A 22,925-nucleotide genomic window follows, 5' to 3' on the forward strand; every position below is an offset into this window, starting at 1 on the left:
GCACGGTCAGTCACACCACGTCGTCGTCGTCCGCCGATGGGTTGTGTCGGCAGAACGGCGGCGGTGGGAATGTTGGGTGACAAACTGCGATACACGTTTTGCTGTAAATAAATCTACAGCTGGCAGCCATCCACATCCCACAAGAACCCCAACCCCCCTTCATTCGAAAAGAATGACTAGGCACTCGGACACGCAATGGCTAAATTGGTCTCTCTGGCCATCATGGGTTTATCCAACCGTGGCAGTCGGGCTCACATTTTTCCAGCTGGCCTGTTTGCCTTCGGTGTACCTCTGGTGTGTTTTTATTAATTTATATGCCAACACGAATGGAAATTAATATTTGTTTTTGGGTGTATTGAAATGATACGAGTCAATCTGCATTTATGGAATATAGTGAACGTCGCCAATTTATTTTATTACAAAACGCCTGATATTCTAAATTTTGATACCAAATGATTCCGGAATACGGAAAAAATTAATGGCCTTGTCAAAATTGGTTAAAATGTTCCCAAAGTTTCAGAGAAATTTGATCAAACACGGTAAGACCAAAAAATACATAAATTCTGTATTCGATCAACGACATATTTTACAGTTTTACAATATTAAAACAATACCATAAATTGGAATCAAACCAAATTTAGCTCTTGCAAAATCCATAAGAAAAAAATCAAAGGGTTCTGGAGAACCATAATTTGGTATTGATTCCAGAAAAAAGGTATTATAACGCATTTCCCTTGTTATTTACCCTGCTCGGATTGTGATTGCTTGCTGTATTTCGCGAAACTTATTTGAATTAGTTAGTCATTGTGATTGCAGAAGCAATTAAAATAGTATTCTTTATGTAGGAAGATACTTACTAACCAAATTCATACATTAGATGGTAGATGTAGATTGTAAAATGAAAGAAGCAAGTACTTCCTCGGAGATTCGACACATGTTCTGCCTTGAATCAATTAATCAAGTCCTGCTTTGAATCAATTAAAAAACAGTTAATTACCCAATTGTCAACAAAAAAACGGCAATATTGATCGAAATGAGGCAATTAAAATTTAATCATCTATCGATTATCTGTTAAAGCAAAAAAAGAGATGAGGCAAAAACGAAATAACTTAGGAGAGAGTGGGGTGACTTGATCCCCGGGGACACTTGATCCCAAGCCTGTATCTCGTCAGCATGTGGGTAAAACAATTAGCTTTGTTCTAGAAAGTTGTGCGAAATTGACTAAAACTCATTGTAGAAAACAAAGAAAAAAATTAAAAAATGTTTAGATTGAGTTACACACATTTTTCTAAAAAGTGCTGCAAAAAACTTCCAAGAGATCTTTTTTCTTTGTTTTGATAAGTATAGAAAACACTCAAAAATTATTCAAAAAAATATTTTTTTATACATGAATTGTTTGATAAACTTATCAACTACGAAACCCTAACGTATTTGACGCTAAATTTATCGTCATACTATTTTTACAATCAATTGTTTAAAAAAGTGCGTTTAGGGAGACTTGATCCCTGCATTTTTACAGTCACTGGAATCAGCCTCAAGATTAAATAATTGGGCTGGGTTTTCGTACATAGTTTCCTTTAGTATAGTTGTACATAACTTACTGCAGTTTGAACCATTTGTCAAAAGTTTTGTAAACAAAAATTACCAGCTTTTGTAAACATGCTTAATTTTGGTCTAAAAAAGAAAATTTTAAGTTTTTAAATATTTTGCATGCTAAACTTTTTATATTTTGAACACAAACGTACAGGTTTAAATTGCTGTAACTTATAGAAAATTAAAATTTTGGATGAATGAGAAACATTTTGCTTAGATTTCTTCAAAATGTTGAAAGGGGGATCAAATTACCCCCAACATTTTAAAAATGCCGGTTTAAAATATTTTTTTAAAACGCTTGGCATGATTCGAAGAGTTTATTTGATAGTTGAATGTTTAAGCTTTCAATTAATGCAAAAAGTTCATAGTTTTGTGAGAAATTGACAGATTTATGAGCGATACAAAAAAGGGGATCAAGTCTCCCCACTCTCCCCTACACCACCAGTTGGCGACAGGCTCTTTACATCCTACACTTTTAATTCGCATGCCAGCAACGATCCACGTGGCCATTTGTCTTCACAGATTTTAATTATCCTGTCAAAACAATTACACAACATAAAAGGTAGTGCTAGGGCGCTGAATAAGGCAACGTGGACGTGGCCAAAATTCAAAGGCGAGCCGTTCCGAGCCATTAACAAAACCGGCACGTAACTCAATACTCTACAAATGGCAACACCACCGATTGTGTGACTTGTTCTTGAAGGGAAACGCAGGACAATTGGAAAGAGTTGGACCCTTTTAGTGCACATTCAGAGTTGAAGAAGGAACGCCGTTTCGAATCCGTTGTCATCGGTGCTGGGCTACCATGGCAATCCTTAGAGGGCAAATTAGTATAGGCTGTTAGGCTGCAGAGGATTTTGCAAGCATTAACTGGGGAAATTTTGGTCACGTAGGGCAATATTTTACGAATGTATTGGCCAAACCCGTTTCAATTGGAACATCACGTGGCAAGGTGGCAATATTTGGTCTCTTTAGTGTATTGCTAATGAAAATGTAATGAGAATTTCGCATTCCCAAATATATTCCCGACAATATTTAACTTCCCCCGAAAGCCATTAGTGATTGATGACATCCGTGATGCAATCAGTGCTGGATTTCTTCGCGCCACAATTAGACACACTTCCTCAAGATCAAATCACATTCCGCAAACCTAGTCAACTTAGGGTTTGAAGGGAGGAGGACGGCCAGATCCATGTGTACAACAACATGGCAAAAGCATAATGATTTGCAGCTTTTTTTTATGGCGCTGGCAAAGTTGGTTGCTAAAATTAGATCCGTAACACCACCCCGTAGAGGAGCTGCTGGTTGTCTAGTGGTGCGTATTTATTTGTATGTTTGGCACTATCTGTCTGGCGAAATGGAATGTATAGAGGACCTAGAGGCGGGGAAAGGAAAAAGCAAACATTTGTAATCGATCTCTCTGTTGGTGGGGCTCTGGAGGCAGGTCTGGTCGTCCGTGTGCTACATTATGGGATCGATATTTCCCGACGGCGATGATGAGGTGTCTTTTTGCTGGCTTTTGGGTTTTCTTGGGAAGTGAAGCTGATAATGGTTGTTTTTGGGCGCGACTTCGAACAAGTTACAAAGGTTACAAAATAAAAATTGTTCAAATCAGTTTTCAAACTACCATGTGTTCATAAAAAGATTTAAATTTTTTTTCAGATTTTTGGTTATTCAGTATAATGTGTTTTATTTTTTTTAAACGTGTTTTGATAGCAATACAAATAGATGTTGTGTTGAAATACATCTTTTTTTATAAACTAAAAGTTTATCTCGCCCCTTCAAAATTGGTCAGAAAAATCAGGGGTCAAAAACATATTTTCTCATAAAAACTCAAAATGTTAATAGAAAATGAAGTCTAATCAACTGAAAACAATCTAAAGTGCATTTTTCTGCATTGATATTTATGTTATTATGTTTAGACTTGTTTAAAAATAATTTGACAGTTGCAAAGTAACCACCGACCTTACAAGTCGCATTCTCAACGCCAGTCCACAGTTTGTGTGCGCGTCGCCGCTTTTTTTAAAATGTGCACCGTATACAAAAACAGTGTGGTTCTGGATTTTTGTCAACTCCAAAACCAACCAAGCCCAAAGCTTGTAAAAAAATTTCTCGCAGACCTTCAAGTAAACCAAGAAAACTTGCGAGCATTGCAATTATGCAATAGAAGAAAAATAGCCGTGTTGCAGTTCGCCGACTCAGCAATGGCCTCGTCCATCATCGACAAACCTCTGGTATATCAGGGTTGCAAAATCCCGATTTACTTGGACAACAACGCTACGGAAGTTCGTGTGCTTGACCTACCTCTAGGCATAAGCAATGATGACGTAGTCAAAGTGATGAGTAAATACGGCGAAGTTTTGACCATCACCAACGACCGCTGGATTAACTTCTTCCCAGGGATCTCAAATGGAGTTCGGACCCTGCGGATGTTGCTGAATAGAGGGTGACGATTCTCGAGATTTTCAATTTCCCGGGAAACGAGAGTTGAATTTGGCCATTTCCCGGGAATTCCCGGGACCCGAGAGTTTTTTTTTCTATGCCAATAGTGGCAATAATTAAAAAGAAAATGTAATAATATTGTTTCTTTTCAATCAATTAAGTTACAATTAATTCATACTTATACTATGAAACTTCAATATAATCTTTATCTGAGGAAATATAACTACATTTTGATTTTTTTTTCTGAATCTGCAAATACAAGATCGTTTCTTGTGCTTTTTGGGACTAAACATTGTAATTGAAAATATTAACGAATCTTTATTTGCACTGAGTGACTTTCTTGTTATATTTTTGTGAAGTAAAAAAAATAGCTAATATTTAATTTTCCAGTACCGGAATATTTGCAATATAATGAACAACAATTTAAACTTGTTTTTTTTTTTCATTTTAAGGTCAACTTTAAATATTTATTGAAGAAATATTTACAGTTATCAGGAAAATCCGAATGTTCACAATTGGAGGACCATAACTTTACAAATATTGACAGAGTGTTTTTTTCCAAAATATTATTGAATATTGAGGTTGACGTGAAACACAAAACAACTTATTGACATCAAAAAAAGAAATTACCTTGATACAGCAAAATCAACTTAGGTACTTAGAATTTTAGAAAAATCCATATGAGGATTGCGAGAGAGGAAATTGAAAAAAACTTTTCCCCTTTTAGAAATTAAAAATCAAAATAATTTTAAAATAACTTTAAATTTCATTTTTGGGGTGTAACTGCTAAGTATGCTTCAAGATAAATTTTGGGGTCCAAGTTTTTTTGGCTTTTCTCAATTATAGTTTTTGGAATTTCCAATGTTCTGAACAATTTAGAATTTTTCAAATAATTTTCTGATTTGTTTATATAATTTCACTTCGATATTATAGTTTATCAGCAATTCCCCACGAAAACAGCATGATTCGAAAAAAAAGTTCTCCGATCGGGCTCAAAATTTTTCTGGGGGATCCTTGGCCGAAATAATTAGACCCGTATTTTTTTGTTTGGCCATTAGGGTGACCTACGCCGTGTTAGGGTGGTCCGAAAAATGGCAATTTTCGTCGATTTTCGCAAAAACCACTTTTTTCAAAAAATCATATCTCCGCGCCATTTCAACCGATTTAAGCTATCCTAGACGCAAAAGAAAGGTGATTAGTTTGGCTATTTGGGAAAAATAGTAAGAAGTTTCAAAAATCTAGCTTAACATTTGAAAAGGTCGTATGAAAACTTAAAATGCTGTTTTGAAGGTCTCGGGACCAAAGAGCCTATGTCTGAAAATATTTTTATCGGATTCCTCGGAAAATTTCACATAACATATCAAAAAATGGTGAAGTTATGTTTTCGATACTCTGAGATACGATTTTTTGAAAATAAAAACTGGGTTTTTCGACGCGCCACGCGCAAAAATGGGAAAATGACGAAAACGGGAAAAAATCGACTTTTTTCACTAAAACTGCGATAACTTTAAAATTTCAGCGATGACCTATACATGTTAGGGTACCAAAATTTTCGTAATTAAAAGACGCAACTTTTGGTACCATAACATCTATAGGTCATCGCTGAAATTTTAAAGTTATCGCAGTTTTAGTGAAAAAAGTCTCTTTTCCCCCGTTTTCGTCATTTTCCCATTTTTGCGCGTAGCGCGTCGAAAAATCCAGTTTTTATTTTCAAAAAATCGTATCTCAGAGTATCGAAAACATAACTTCACCAATTTTTGATATGTTATGTGAAATTTTCCGAGGAATCCGATAAAAATATTTTCAGACATAGGCTCTTTGGTCCCGAGACCTTCAAAACAGCATTTTAAGTTTTCATATGACCTTTTAAAATGTAAAGCTAGATTTTTGAAACTTCTTACTATTTTTCCCAAATAGCCAAACTAATCACCTTTCTTTTGCGTCTAGGATAGCTTAAATCGGTTGAAATGGCGCGGAGATATGATTTTTTGAAAAAAGTGGTTTTTGCGAAAATCGACGAAAATTGCCATTTTTCGGACCACCCTAACACGGCGTAGGTCACCCTAATGGCCAAACAAAAAAATACGGGTCTAATTATTTCGGCCAAGGATCCCCCAGAAAAATTTTGAGCCCGATCGGAGAACTTTTTTTTCGAATCATGCTGTTTTCGTGGGGAATTGCTGTTATTGTATAAAATTTCCCGGGAGTCTCGACCGAATTTCCCGGGAATCGAGAGGTCCAAAAATGGTCGATTTCCCGGGATTTTTTTCCCGGGAATTCCCGCTCGTCACCCTCTATTGCTGAAACAGCCAATGCCGAAATCAATCACTGTAAACAATGCTGCTGCAACAGTGACGATTATAGGCAAAAAATCGCTTTGCAAACTCAAAGCAAAGAACAAAAAATGTGCGGATTCGAGTAAAAAGGTGAACCAAAAAAGCAGTACACAACCGATTGAACCCGAGCCAAGCAGCAGCAGCAGTAAAAGCATCAACAGTAAACCAGAACAAAATGCAATGGAAACAAGTGAAATTGACGAAGAAGATAACGATGGATTCGAGACCGTGCTTTCTAAGCACACCCGCCGCCGAAAGCGCTTACAGGCATATTTGGACGCGGAAGACGAACTAACAAAAAAACGAAGAGAAATGGCTGCAGAAGAAACAGATGAAGAAGATGAAGATGTCATAAAGGCAAAATATTATAAGAAAAAATGTTGTGAGATAACTTCTAAATCCCTGGAAGAAGAGGACGAAGATAAACTTGAAGAACTTGATAATTCACTCTTTAAATATTCCGCTAAATATTTGAAACATAGACAGAAATCGTTAGAAAAAAGGCATGGTAATAATTATTGAAGTGATTTTAAACTCTGTAATCTTTCCTCTTTCACTATCCACCTTGAAGAGATGAATGCACAATGGTGTAAAGTCTCTATAATAATAATAAAAAAAAAATAATTTGAATTTTTCTAAAATTCCGATGTACAACACCACTAAACTTTTTTTTCTGACAAAAAAATAGTCAAAACTTAGATATTTTGGAAACTAATTGTTTTTTAGGTACAAGGATAGAAATCCTGTATGTAAATCTGGTAGCTCTATGTCAGGGATGCTCAAAGATTTTGGAGGCCGGGCCAAATTTGAAGCGCATATGAGCTTGCGGGCTAAATGAGATATTAAAAAAACAAATTGTGTTATTTAATTTATAAGGCTAGAAAATACATCTATCAGCTGATGTTTTTATTTTTTTTTAATTTTTTCAAAATTTTCGTTAATTAAAAATAATAGAAAACATAATATGGCTGTTTTCTATAAGTATTGTTGATTTTTTTGTTTAAGGTATTTGAAAAAAAAATTATCTGAATTTACTTGTGTTCTCAATACAATTTTACAGTTACAAGATTCAACAAAAACATTTTAGCAAAAAAACATTTATTCATCGAAAATTCCCTAAAATCATTTTTTTTGTATACCAGAACATGCTCAAAATGATTCTAAACGCAGAGGAATGCATTTTTAATTGATTTCAGCTGATTGCACTCAAATTTCTAGGGATATTTTGAGATTTTTTGAAAAAATATTTTTGCCCGTGATTTTTCGAGTCAATTTTTAATAATGGGCGAGGGGATGGTTGTCGAAAAAAGCTTTGTAAAATACTTGCAACAGCCATATTTCTTCCGATTTCACAATTTAATCTGCCTAAATCCTGAAAGCCTGAATTTCCAAAAAAAATCAAATTTAGTTCTCGACTTATCAGTCCCAGTAGCAAGTAAAACGAAATTTTGTTTTTTATGTCCGACGTTTTGATACAAAACGACGAACCATTTTTTGTAAGATTTTTTTTGTTCGCTTTGTGTAATTCATGTATGTTTTAATTTAATCATGTATTATGTCTTGTTTGTAGAACCCTTGAAAATGATATTATATATATCGAAACGTCGGGCATAAAAAACAAAATTTCGTTTTACTTGCTACTGGGACTGATAAGCCGAGAACTAAATTTGAGAATTGATTCACCAGTCGATAGCACTCTTCTGTTGTCTGATGAATATTTACTAGTTTCACTTTTATCACACATTATCAACAAAAAAAAAAAAAAAAGATTAGCAAAAGTTTAAAATACCTTAATTTTGAAAAAGTATAAAATCACTTTACAAGTGATCAGCGGGCCATTTTACATGATTATTCAAAATGGGTCCGCGGGCCACAAAAATTCACCCCGCGGGCCACATTTGGCCCGCGGGCTATACTTTGGTCACCCCTGCATTATGTTGTAAAATTTGTAAACATTGACATTTTTCAAAATCGTCAACATTTTTTTTTTATTTTGTATATTAGGGTGCCAGAAAAAAATATCCCCTGCTCCACAAGCGGAAAACAGTTTTTTGAGTTGTTTTAAGCATCTGTGTAAATTTTGAGTGATATTAGTTATGATTAACGCATTGATACTCGAGCCTAAAGTTGGTGAAAACAAAAGTTTTTCATGCAAAAATGACATTTTTAATTCGCTAATAACTTTTCAGGATCGAGTTTTACAGCTTTGGCATGTTCTACAAAGTAGTAGAACATTAAATTTCCAATAAGAATCTCACTTTTGAGAAAATTTGTATGAAAGTAGCGCGCCCTGCAGACAAAACCGTAAGAAAATTGGGTTTTTCATACATTTTTCCGAATTTTCCCATACAAACTTCACCTACGAGTATCAATGGGTAAATGTTGACCGATTTTGCTCATATTTGACCCAGAGTCCTGAAATAACTCAAGGAACAATAATCAGCTCGTGGAGCGAGGTTTTGAAAAAAAGTCTCATATTCTGGGCACCGTAGTGTATATTTTAAAACGAAAAAGTGCACAATTTTTCACAAGTTTAAAGTGAATGCTGAAAATGTTTTTGGTGACACAATACCTGCCTTGAATGTTTGTGGCATCGCTGATCGGCGGTTGGACTTGCAATCCAAAGGTCGTCAGTTCGAACCCTGGGGTGGAAGGTTCCGTGGAGTAGAAAGAGGTTTGGGTACTCTCCCCGTTCAAGCCATTGGACTCCTAGGTTCGAGAAAAAAACTTGCAATAAAGACCACAAAAGACCTGGGGGTCGTTTAAGTGGATGGTTTGTTTGGAAGTTTCAAAGTCGATTGTTATTGCTTGATTTGACATGGAAATCGTCAATTTTTATTGCAATTATTTCCAATAGCACTATTAAAATAAAGATTTTTTGATAACCTAACACAAATTTTACACAGATTATGTTGAAACAAATCAAATTTATCTTATTTGTAAAATTTAGAATGTTGAATAAATCAAAATTGTTTGGCTATTACGTTTGTTTTTCATTTTGCAACTGTTTGAATTTGTTGGAAATTACAATTTGAAAACCGACCTGCAAGGATGGAATAATCACCAAAAAAAAAACAGTTTTGTTGTGAACTTTCTTCACCCGCGAAAGAGAGGGAGGCGAATCACGCAAAAGAAAATCGCTCCAAAACTTCTCGAATAAAATCAATCAGTTGAATCACCACTTGAAATTATTTATTTCGTTTTGTTTACACATTGCCCATCTACAAAAGTGACAGATCTTTTTTCGACGTGTGACGTTAAACCTGCAAGTGTAGTAGTGAAATAGATGATCCACCGAATAATCAAGATGATGATTTTTTTATTGCCGAACTTTTGTCCGCGAGAGAGGAGAGTCAAGTTCCCTTCCGACATTTTTTCTCTTGATGAGCGTTAAATGATTTTCTTTTGATGATGATTCTTCCATCGCTGCCGACCTGATGATCTCTGAAAAAAATCTCAGATATTTTGCAAAGCTTAGGCATTAATTGAAATCTGTTTTGCTGAAATGTTTGAAAGATAAGGTTTGAAATTGGAAAAAAAATATTAGAATAAATTTTAGCTGGTATCAAAATTTTGCATTTTTCAAAATCATTCCGTGTTATATAAAATGCACTAATGAGGAATATTTTGTTCACTCTAAATATGGTCAAAACGATAAAAATAAAAAAATAAATGTTTTGTATTTTTTAAAAATTGAGCATTCAATTACGCGATTTGTTTCAATGATTTTCCTTTTTGGAATTTACGTGCCTTCTTTGGAAGAATTCATGTTTCTACATGTATAGCGATTCCAGAATAACTTTTTACATAGGTATCTATATATATAAAAAATTTCGATGGTTATGTTCGAACGCGAATCAATTCAACACGGAATGTCGGATCCAGGTGCTCTTTGTTGCGTTGGGTTCGTATAATTTCAAGGTAGGTTCTTACGCCAAAAAGTTACAACTTTGGCCACTCTGGAACCGATTCCGGAAAATCTGCAGATTGTATGGAAAAGTTACGTAAAATCAAATTTTGATCACAGGAGGCTGAATAGGCAAAAAAGTTAAAAACGTCAACAAACAAAAAAAAAGGCAGAACGAAGTTTGTCGGGTTAGGCTTGTTTGGTATAGATACTAAATATTTCCTTAATAATCAAAATTTCTTCAATTTTTTAAGATTTTCGTTTCTTCTTGTGCCGGATATTTGAAAAAAAAAATGAGTCAAGGTTGTGGCAACGACGCAGGTTCATTAAATAAGTATTTAGCTTTAGAGGTTGCAAAACTTTTTAGTTTTTTGAATGTTTACAAATAAAGTTTTACTGCAAGAAAGCATTTGTTTATGCTATGCCAAATGTGTGCAACAAAAGCATCGTTTTCCCGTTCTATTCAGATTGTTTAACCTGCCGTTTTGAATAAAAATACCTCAAATACAATGCTGTTTATGCGTACTGTCAGGCAAATCTCGCCTGTGTAACCTTCATGTTGCACCATGATTGAAACGCGTGCCTCAGCAATTCATCCATCCATCCATCAGTCAGCCAGCCAGTCAGTCAGTTTATTCCGTGTAGGTCGTGCGGTGCAGCCAGTCACCCCCCCCCCCCATTCAGTCAACCTGTATATGTGGTGGGTTACAAACAAACACATGCAAGCAACCGTAATAAACATAAAACGTTCATGTCCCAGGCGGAGATAACAGGATAGACGAGCGATAAAACGTACACCATCATGTACTTGCTGGTTGGGGTGGTGGTGGCCCGGTCGGTGTGAAAAAGCAACGAAACGTTACGTGCACTACTAAATCAATAACAATATTACTCATACTTCCGATTATTGGTTCAACATTTCACATACATGAGTGAACCCTGAACCGAGTGCGGCCCCTTCTGGATGTGTTGTCATGTGGACGACCAGCAGACCGGGTTTGGGACGGAAGGGAGATCGATTTGTACGTACACCCGCTCTCACCTGGAGTTCAGCTACTCACACGTGGTGTGTTGGTTGGCAGTCAGCTACAGCTGGAACTGATGGTGATGGGATATTTGGGACAGTGTGGAAAGCAATCGATTTTGTTTTCCCAAATCTAGCTTTTTTTTGCATCATTCCATGCGTTTGAGGCAGAACAGAAGACAATGGACATGTTGTTTACTTGAGTAGACCAAGACTAAAACAACATGTTCTGGATTTGAACTCCTTCGGCCGGAATGTATGACAAAAATTCGGAAGACAAAAGGTCGAATGGACAAAAGGTCGAAAAGATAAAAGATCGAAAAATATAATCTCCCAAAACTATTTACACAACTAGTCATGGTAGGAAGAATGGAAAAAACTCACAAAACAATACTGTTACAAGAAGATTTGGCAGGTTTCCAGATAAATCTGGGAATGCGAGAAAAAGCCATGCTCTATTTTAAATTTCGTCAGATTTTTGGCATTGTTGATTTTGAATTATTTTTTAGCTAAATTTAACCTGCAAATCAAAATTTTAATAAATGTAGGTTATGTTTTTAAAATGTTTATCATTCCTAAATATGGCCATTTGAGAACACAAGAAGAGATTCAAGTTTACGAATTCCATATTCCTCATCCATCACCTGTGAATTTTTGCTTGCCAGATTTTGTGTATTTGACCTGGTAACCCTGAGAATTAGTTATTTCGAAAGAATATCAAATTCGTAAAAAACAGGGGTTGGTTTCAGTCTTATTCCATACACTTTTAAAAGAGCTGCTTATATTTTTAAAGAATGGAAAAACTTACCAAAATATATCTGATGATAAATTAATTTGAATGATTTTTTATACTTAGGCCATTGTAATCGGCTCAAAAATTTGGGAGCATTTTTTTTTAAAGCTTCAAAATTGTAACGGAAATTGACTACAAGGTAGTCCCAATCAGGCCTCAAAACAACCTTCTAATATCTGGGAGCGATCTGAGCAGACCAGGCTTTCCGCAAAGCATTTCATTTTTTTATGGGAATGTGTATGGAAAACCCAATTTTTTAGTTATTTGATTTTTGTAATTTTCATATGTCTGCCAATTGAAAAACTAATACAATTGCGTTCAAAATGAGAAAATTAGCCTAAACTTTCCCGAAGAAGCTCCTAGCAAAAGATGTAGGATGCTTAGAACTGGTCTAAAATGAAAAAAAAAAACACGTATTAGACCAGTTTTGAGCCATTGCTAAGTTTATTTAATGTTTTCGCTATCGACTAAAATTTAAATTTGGATTGAAAAAAAAACATGTGAAATCGATTTTAACTTACCTGGACTTAGAATGTATAAAAATAATAGTAATAAAGACTTTTTCATATTTGAACAGGTTTTAAATTTTGGGATCGCAGATTGGCCCAGAACAAAAATATTTTCATACATCCATTGATATTTTTCTATGTTTCATACTGAATGGGGCGAATTGTGACTACAGTCTGAATCGGGAAAGCAGTTTATAAAGCATTTAAAAGCTTCAAATCAAGAAATCATTACTTAAATGAGGTATAAAGCATTTTGTGTGACTTTTTTTTCGAAAATTTGAAAATCGAGTTTGAAACTAGACATTTGTACTAGCCTTAATTTAAACTGTTAAAAAATATTTAAAGAACATTACCACACACTAAGAAAAAAACGTGTAATATTCAGTCAAATTAGATGCACATAACTGGAGCATCATATTAGACGTGAAATGGTGTCAAATTAGACGTAATATTACACGACCCCAATAATCATCCGAAGTCGTGTAAAATTACATTAAACGAAATTATGATGGGGTCCTATTCCTATTGGAATATAATAATTCTTACTGGATGGAAGAAAAGGGGTGCAGGTTTTAGAATTAATACGGTTTATTGCATCACATCAAACATTCACATTGCAACGATTTTCCTGCGGATCTTTTCTAACACGACGACTCTGAAAACACTTCTTATTATCCGGGTTTAGTCAACCCGTTGGAGAAGGTCTTTCTCTGGTCTGGTCAAGCTGGAGGAAACCTACTTCTTGCACACACACACACTGCTTCACTAAGTCGTTATCTTCTCCGCAAACAGATCCAGGAAGAGTTCGGTCAGTTTCAGCGCTACATCGGCCCGCCGGAACAGCTTTCTTTGCTCATCGTGGCTGGAACCACATTTTGAAGTGAGTTTCAGGACTTCAAACATCTAAACAGAAACGAATAAAAAATGCAAAGTTTGTTGTGAACTGTCTCAATCATAAAATAACTGCACTTCAAAAAGATTAAACTTACCGATTCTTGAGATTTCATGGCTTGTGGTAGGAGATTCTGGTGAAAGATCCTGAGCAAAATCTTTACGAAAAACGTTTTTACCACAGCTTTTTTGCGACGTCGAACATGGCGGTCGTTTTGACGTTTCGTCACGCTAGCAAACTGGCAATTGTGTAACGGTTAAAATGTGTACAATCGGGTTTGATTTGATGTAAAATTACATCAAATCTGATGCTCCAAATATGTGCATTAAATTAAACGTACTATTAGGGCATCTATGATGTAATGTTAGATTTCTCATGCATCAATGAGAATTTCGTTGATTTACGTCAGAACAATCATAATATTACGTCAAAAATACGATTACACGATTAAATAATCGGTTTGATTAACGATTACATCAAATGTAATATTCCAAATTTTTTAGTGTGCATGATTAACATAATGGAAAAACTTTAAATAATTTAATAAAAACATCAAAAAAATATAAAGAGAGAATATTTAATTATTTAAAATATTTTTGAGTTATGACCTTTTCTAACAAAACTTTCAAAGTTAGTAATAATGGAAAAACCAAAAAATACTGAATCAAGAATTCAGATTTTTATCTCAGATTTTTGTTTTTGAATTGAAGAGTATTTTGAAACTACGTATTAATATGCTTGAATTAAGAATTTTTCCATTTTGTCACTTTCAATTTTTGCCCGTTCATCTTTGTGTCCATTCGATCTATTTTTATATTTTTGATCCTTCGACCTTTTGTGCTTTTGATTTTATGTCTTTTGAGCTTTTGTCTCACATCGCTTTGGAAGTCTAGAGTTTTGATGACATGATGACATGCTGTCAATGATTTTCATGTGATATTATTTTTGATAGCTACCAGCTTTATTAAGTACAAATTACAAAAACTCGAAATGGTTTGAAGTAAATCCTCAACAATAAGATGTCAAAATTATCTTTTCTTAAAATTTGGAAAACATTCAAAGGTTGCAGCAAAGTCGAAGCATACAGTTAAAAATTGAGAATCTGGTAAGTTTCGCTGAATGTCGTTTCGTCGAATGGACATTTCGCCAAAGGTCGTTTCGCCGAATGGGTCGTTTCGCCGAATGGACATTTCGTCGAATTAAAAAAAAATAGATTAAAATAAAAGGTTAACAAAAATATAAAAACACCAACATTACCAAAAGCTAAAACAAAGAACGATTCATGTTTGAAAGAATGTTAAAACTCACAGAAGTATTCTCAAACCCTTGTTTAGTACTTTTTTACTTTTTTATCCTTTTCTTTTTCTTCTTATTTTTTCCTTTTTGGTTTTCTCTTTTTTTTTTTATTCGGCCAAATGTCAATTCGGCGAATATCCCGCACCCGTCCAGAGTAGTCACCATGTCCGTGCAAGTGAAACGATAACGTATGCATATGGCACTACTGGCAGCCAGGCTAGCAGTATTAATCAGAAATGCAAGACTCATGGCGACCGATAGACAGACAGGACAGGAGGTCACATTACAGCCCCGGTGCCCAGCATTTTGAGCGTGCGACAGTGGGATTATTCAAAGTGGTACAAATACAGTGTATGTGTATCGCTTGAGTCATCCTTTCGCTGCTTTCTTTATCTGGCGTCACTTGCTCGGTCACGTCGCCAGACCACCACCCTTGGATGGGAAAAATGGGGAGAAAGAAGAGGGAAGTGAGTTATTTTTTCCTGGAAAACTCCGGGAAAACAACAACCAAAGTGTGTTACTCAATACGTTCGATGCCGAGATATACGTGTGGGCTGGAGAACGAAGGAATCGAATGGAGCAATCGTGGCACTATTTTCTCCAGCTGTGATAACAAATTTCCCATTTTCTACTCCACTTTGGAGTGGCGATGATGATGGAGAGGCAATCGAGAGGGAATGCAGGAAGGATGTGGGCCAGGTGGGAACGTGTCTACATTGGGCACGTGGTGGGTTGTGTAACATAGGAACCACCGCGGGAAGAAATACGATTGTCCAGAGTTACAGATCAATAAACGATACACACATTTTGAGATTTGCTACTTTTTCAAATATATTGTAAATAGTTTACCTAACCATTTTCTCATTATAACTTACATCCACTTGTCTGTGCTGTGACCCCGTGGAGCGGTTCGTCCCTGGACCCCTTGGACGATGATATTATTTTGGGAGCCCAAAGTGAGAAAACTACACTGGAAAAGCGTTTGCGTTTTTCTCCAATATCTTCTTCCTCTCCTTGAAAAACATCATAAATCTTCCACCAAACGAGTAAGTGCCACGTTGTCTGGAGGATACAAGTCATACATATTCTTTGCACCAAACAAAGTGCACAGGACATGGCTGTTTTCTCTCTTCTGTGTGTGTGTGTGTTTTCCTCTTTTGAAGTGTTTCGCTGTGATTCGAAGGCAATATGGGTACATCGTGATGCTGGAAAATTTATGAATGCTCTACATTAGTATGCTGATGTACTGTTCTGTTATTGACGACGATACACTTGACATGTAATCGATGTTGCTGCTTTTCAGGAAACTGGAGTTAGAACATGTCAGAAGCAATTCTCTCTTAAAAAACAGTTCAATCAAAAATAACAAATCGTTCCAAAATAAAATCAATATACTAGGAATTCCGACGCACTTCAGGCGTGATAATTGTGCCATTATACTATTTGAGCTTTTCATAATTATTGCAGCCACTCTTGCTCAACTCATTAATTCCTGGTACGGTAGTGCGATTAGCACGCTCCAGTTCATTTTGGGATTTCCCTCGCCAAGGCTAGACCCTGGAGCGAGGGGTTGGGCTCCAACGTCCATCAAAACCGTAAGACGTGTGCGGGCTTTGGCTGGCCCGGTCTGGTCTGGTGTGACGCTATGACCACATAAAAGTCGCCTGTTAGTCATTCAAGCGTAGACAGAAAGGTTACGAGGGTGAAAATTTTACTTGTCCCCAGCAGCAGCAGCAGCTCTATTCCTGGGGTTCTACCCGGTTTGTCATATGGGCTTGTATGTATAAACAGGTGGAGGCCACGAGCTGCTGGTATGTTGGGACTAGGGTGGTAGTATCGAACAGTTAATAACAAATAATATGTTTTAATACGATTGTCATAAGACAAACTAAAAAACTAAAAAAGGTTTTCATTTAAATAAATTAACATTAAAACTAATTAAGTAATTTGACGAATTTCTGTATTCCAATAACTTATCTGCCACAAGCAAGAAAATGGTACTTAGAAGTCTAGTAAATAGGTAAATTTGTTCCATGGCCCATGAAGAGTAGCATGGTTTATAAGGAAGAAACTTTATCATTTGACTTATAGAACATCATAAAATTAAAAGATATATCAATCTTTGGTCATGCCGCTGTTCACTGATATCCAAAAACTATTCTCAACATGCTTTTTTAAGGCATTTTTTGAACAAGATTTGGATTTCCTATAAATGGAGACCAAATGAGAACAATTTGAAGCCCTAATAATGGGTTGTTTCTCCGTGACGTTACAATGTTTTACAAATTCGTCATTTTTTGCCTGTATTCAGCGTTGCAGACATTACAAAACATAATGCCTTCAACCGGGGTGACATTGATAGGACTTTAATTAATTTTTGAAATATTTTCCAACTGGTAAGGTTTGTCTCAAGATTATTATTTTTAAAACAAGTACTGGAGTAGGCAACACAAGGTCCATGCACTATTTTTAGATAAAAAAAATCAATAGTATGAAAAAACAAAAGTTGCATTGGAAACTCGTATTTCAATTCCGAATGACTTTGATGTTTATTTTTTTTTACTATACTTTTTAAGACAACAATCAATACTTTAGTGACTTAACTAAGTTTATAAGCTTTTTATCAAAATACTTATAAAAAATTTAGGTAAAATTGATAAAAAAAAATTAATGTTGCCTTAAATTCTTTAAAACTGGTTTTGTGCAAGATTTTTTTGGATTGTGTTTTGAAAACTAATAAAATCTGGAGCAACCTTTGAAAAGGGCGCATAAGCATTTTGACAGCCAGAACTATTTTGAAAATTCCGAGCGAACAGGAAACTATTTAACAAAACCCGCAGTGTGAAAAGGTAGCTGGGAAGGCCAGTTATTGTTTAACATTTCGAGTTTTGTGAAAAAGTTACCTGTTGGCTCGGAATTTGCAAAATAGTTCCAGCTGTTTAAATGCTTATCTGCCCTTTTCTCGTGTTGGTCCAGAAATGTATTATTTAGAAACTAATTTTATCTAAATCGTTCAAAGAATCCGAAAGTCCATTCAGTTTTTCGATTCGTACAATTTTTTTAGAAAAAATATCGAGGATTTGAGCATATTAAAATTATCCCATTAATTAACCTTTTTGTCATCATAGTTAAGTAACTTTTTAAACTTTTCAAAATTGAATAAACATTTGTTCTTGAAGAAATTCGAACACTTCTCAACCACGTTCAGTATGATTCAATACCATTCTGTTTGTATTTTATTCGTATTTTTCATTTTTCAAAAAAATCTTCATCTTACCAATGTCACCCCGGATATCAATTTCACCTCGTTTTACGGTATTTCAGTTTCAGTAAATTTGTTTATTGTTTATCAAGAATCTTATATCTCGTTGAATGAAAATATGTTTCTTACTGGAATTATTTATAAAACTTTTCTTAAATCCGTGGAGTATTAACGCTAAAAATGTGTCATTGAATGAACTTCATCCCTTTGTCAGTAATGCGATTTTATGAAGATTTCTAAAAAAATATCAAAAAGCGTTTTAACGGTCTATATTTTTTGATCAGATAGGAAGAAAATTGATATTGATACACTTTTACATTACTTTTGATCATTACTAATTTTGTTAAAATTATTAAAAATATTGATCATCTTTTGTTGAAATAAATAGTGATCACAATATATCGCTACAATTTACCGCACCCCTTATTTTTTTTTATTCGTGTAAAATCACAGTTAAATACCTAATCCTGAAGGCATCTGAGGGCATCTTTAGGCATCATTTCATCCAACAGATAACATTTACATCATTTGTAGTCAATTTTGTTCATTTTATTTTGAACAATGTTTGAATCCATTTTTTTTTTAAATCCTGGTAATTTTAGTGGAATGCACACTGGATTTCGTCTTGTTAATAAGATGATTATCCAATGGCATGTCCCATTTTGAGGTCATGTCGAGGAATTCGAGGTGTGCACTGCTTAAATTATAGATCATGGTGTTCTTAGACAAGAATAATAGTAGTAGTTTATGCAACAAGTTTGGTTAAACTCGTTTTAAAAATGTACGACTCATACTGAAAAAATCAAGTTTTGCAACGAGTAATTTACAACATTTTTTGCAATTCCAAAAAACCTTTTTTGAATAGAATTTTTTGTCAAACATCCATGTGTAAAGTTAATTCACCGTTCAAATGAAAACAATATTGAAAAATGTTACTTTTCGATAATAGTGCTGAAAAGTTCAACTTTTCAGCACCAATTTTTATTGAAAGGTATCAATTTTCCATTCTGTTATTTTTGGTAGGGAAAAGTAGGCCGTTTCGTCGTTCTAGAATGACAGGAAAAGTTAATTTAACGACGGAATTGCAAAAAAAAAAATGCTTTCTCGCACCCCTCTTCGATTTACTGAAAAAGTCACTTTTTAAACAAACTTTCAAAACTCAATTGGAATCAATACATAAGATGATTTAACAAGGCTTATTTTTCCACTAAATGATATGCTTTTGTCCAAGGAACAAGAAGCACAGTTTTTGGCTTATTCCAGGTGATTGATGTCGAAAAAATCTCATTGTTGTCGTAACTTTTTACAGCAATTCCCCACGAAAACAGCATGATTCGAAAAAAAAAGTTCTCCGATCGGGCTAAAATTTTTTCTGAGAGATCCTTGGCCGAAATAATTAGACCCGTATTTTTTTGTTTGGCCATTAGGGTGACCTACGCCGTGTTAGGGTGGTTCGAAAAATGGCAATTTTCGTCGATTTTCGCAAAAACCACTTTTTTCAAAAAATCATATCTCTGCGCCATTTCATCCGATTTTAGCTGTCCTAGATGCAAAAGAATAATCACCTGGCTATTTGGGAAAAATAGTAAGAAGTTTTAAATATCTAGCTTAACATTTGAAAAGGTCGTATGAAAACTTAAAATGCTGTTTTGAAGGTCTCGGGACAAAAGAGCCTATGTCTGAAAATATTTTTATCGGATTCCTCGGAAAATTTCACATAACATATCAAAAAATGGTGAAGTTATGTTTTCGATACTCTGAGATACGATTTTTTGAAAATAAAAACTGGATTTTTCGACGAGCCACGCGCAAAAATGGGAAAATGACGAAAACGGCAAAAAATCGGCTTTTTTCACTAAAACTGCGATAATTTTAAAATTTCAGCGATGACCTATACATGTTAGGGTACCAAAATTTTCGTAATTGAAAGACGCAACTTTTGGTACCATAACATCTATAGGTCATCGCTGAAATTTTAAAGTTATCGCAGTTTTAGTGAAAAAAGTCGATTTTTTCCCGTTTTCCCACTTTTTTTCGAACCATGCTGTTTTCGTGGGGAATTGCTGTTTATAGAAATGTATATTTAATTTAGGGTAGCCTATTTTTCCTAGTATATCCAATGCATGTAGCTTGCAGGAGATTTCACCACGAATATTTTTTTAAAGAGAAAATGCAATTTTGACACTTTGGACCCGAGATATTTGAATTTTAGTGAGAAAAAAACTGCCAATTTGCAAAATTTCTCAGAATTCACAAACAAGGCCTCTTGTATGTTTGGCAGGTTGAGCACTCACTCTTAATTGCATCCAATTTTCTGATTTTTACGATTTAAACAACTAATTTTGCAAAACTTTTGAAAGAAACTTGCTTGCTCACTTCCTATTGAGCTATTTATCACTCGATTTAGTTGAAAACGCTCAAAGTTCTGATATGGCAACATTAGAGGCACGCTGGAATTAGATGATGCTCCCCTACTAATTACAAGACGAAAATAAATAATAAATTAGCACAGTACATTCTCATCGAGAGCAGATGGGAATCGATCCAAGGACCATTTGCTTATAAAGCCAGTTGAATAGTTGAGGAAACATGATATGATTGCCTTGCCAAATGTTAGAAAACGTGTTGATCAGCCACCCTAACAAATGTTCCGCTCACGAAAGGTAAGAAGTACCAGAATGTGATACATAGCGCAAACCACCTGTCCCCACAACGGCACTGCATAGATCAGAACCGTGTATCGTGTATGTCACCCGGGGTTCGGAAGGGGACACGGAAGAATATATGTCATGTTTGTGTCTGCGAGTGTGTTTTGCTTTGGGAATGCCACTCCGCAGTGGGACCCGGGCCGCCACCACCCAGTCAGTGATAAACAGGTACACTCCAGTTAATAACGGTTTGTCGTTCCGGGGCCCAAAGTGGTCGTGTTGAACGAGCTTCATTTTTTTTTCTCTTTCATTCGAACGCCATATTGTGCACTCGCGCCGGGGATTTGATTTGCTCGATACATACATTGTAGTTGACGTATCGCGTAGGTCACAGGCTTTAAAAAATGAGACTGCCGAGTAGACAAGAAAATTGTGGAAAACAGCTTGAATAATTGAGAGTGGCTAATCGGAGTCGAGCCACACTGCCTGAAGCAGCGAGTTGACATAATGACCCCCTTCGGCAGGGACATTATGGCGAGACAGTACGAGGAATATGAAACTTTTCCGGAGGGATATTAATAGTTAGTGTCTAGGATAATCACTATGACTTTTTTATGTTAGAAGTGAGCACTTTACTGCTCATGCTCGCTTGTCCCATATGGATTCTTTTGGAATGAAGTGATTTGGGATTTCAAACTTTCAGAAATCACAGAGAAAACCTTCGAGACTTTCACGTTTACATATCGATTGAAAGGGCGCGGTGCTCGCCAAAGACTCATGATGCATCTTTACAGTAAACTGCTTCTTATTTCAAAACGATACACATCCAAACCACCCTTACCACACACCAGATCCAGATTGCGCTGGTTCAATTTCCGGTGCTAATTTTTGCTTCTGCCTTCGCCGCCGCTGCCACCACTAGCCCTAAGGACAATCTTCCGGCTAAACTAACGATAGTTTAATTATTCAATTTCCACTACGGCCACACCATGCCCACGACCAGCGAGGTTGTTGGAAAGTTGGTCATTTCCATCAGAAGGTTCTCCTAATTGTGTTTCTTTTCTCTCTTTTTCCGTTCTGTTTTTCAGACGATGTCCAACGACGCACTGTGGGTGTCTGACGCCATGTTGGACTCGCTCAGTATGCAACTCCGGGACGCGGAAGCTCGCCGAGCGGAAGCAGAACGCGCACATCAGGTAAGTTGGCCAGCCAGCCAAAGGACTTCCGGGCGCTCCGGAACAAGCTCACCACCAGTCATTGTGCACAGAAGCGCCCGCGCGCGGGTGCTCAACGCCGTCACTCATAAACGTAATTTATATCTATGAAAATTTAATTACTTTGCCACGCTTTTTCCTGTGAAATGTTACAGACTGTGATAATACTTGGTGGGAGATAGTGTAGTTTGTTCCCAAAGAATGATTTTTGCACTTTGGACATTTCTCCACATTTTATCTCACTTTAAAGTGGAATGAAAAGTATGTTTTAAATGATTTTTGGCTGATTTAATCTTTCAAAAAACGCTAAATAATTCCTAAGAGAATACAAGGATGCAATTTTTCCGAGTCCTTTATACTGTAAACAGAACAGTGGGCTAGACTTTTTTTAAAGCTTATAATACTCTTTGAAATTTGCTTAAGTTCTCAAAGATTTTCATTTTTGCGTTTCCAAATTTAAATAAAAGTATTTTTCAGGCATTTTATAAACCACCTTATATGCAAAGGGATTTGTCTTGGATTTTAGACATTTTTGTAATATTAAAGCAAAAACGTTACCTAAGCCACCCTTAGGTGGTTGGTGCCTTGCTCACATTTAGAGGGTAATACTATCCAAAATAGATACAAAAGGGCGGACCTTTCAGTGTTCTATCAACTTGAATCATTTTTCAACCCATCCAACGACAAAAAAAAATAAAAAAAGTACTTAACTAAACTTTATTATTTTCAATAGCGACTTATGTGCCGAGATAATCCAGTGCAATTTTTTTTGATCAACATCCCACCACACACACTTACATTTGCTCAGAATTTGATTCTGAGTCGATATGTATACATGAAGGTGGGTCTAGGAGGCAAATTAAGAATTTCGTTTTTCGAGTGATTTTATAGCCTTTCCTCAGTAAGGTGAGACTTATTGAGTATAAACATCCATTCCAGGAAGGACAACTATGTTAATAATGTTACAAAAATGTTAATTGCGCTTTTTTCAGAAGCATGAAAATCTAAG

At 35.6% G+C, this 22,925-nt stretch overlaps 1 protein-coding gene across 20 annotated transcripts in view; it reads left to right on the forward strand.

Annotated features, from left to right (window-relative positions):
• LOC120426310 (RIMS-binding protein 2) overlaps window positions 1-22,925 on the forward strand; it is a 214,501-nt gene that overhangs the window by 36,928 nt on the left and 154,648 nt on the right. For all 20 annotated transcript variants that reach the window (XM_052710815.1, XM_052710814.1, XM_052710801.1 and 17 more), the window contains one exon: window positions 21,791-21,898. In XM_052710815.1, coding sequence (XP_052566775.1) covers window positions 21,794-21,898 — 105 coding nt within the window. In that variant the 5' untranslated portion in view covers window positions 21,791-21,793. The remainder of the gene's footprint in view (window positions 1-21,790; window positions 21,899-22,925) is intronic.

This window comes from Culex pipiens, chromosome 3 (assembly GCF_016801865.2).
Source record: "Culex pipiens pallens isolate TS chromosome 3, TS_CPP_V2, whole genome shotgun sequence".
NCBI classification, from domain to species: domain Eukaryota; kingdom Metazoa; phylum Arthropoda; class Insecta; order Diptera; family Culicidae; genus Culex; species Culex pipiens.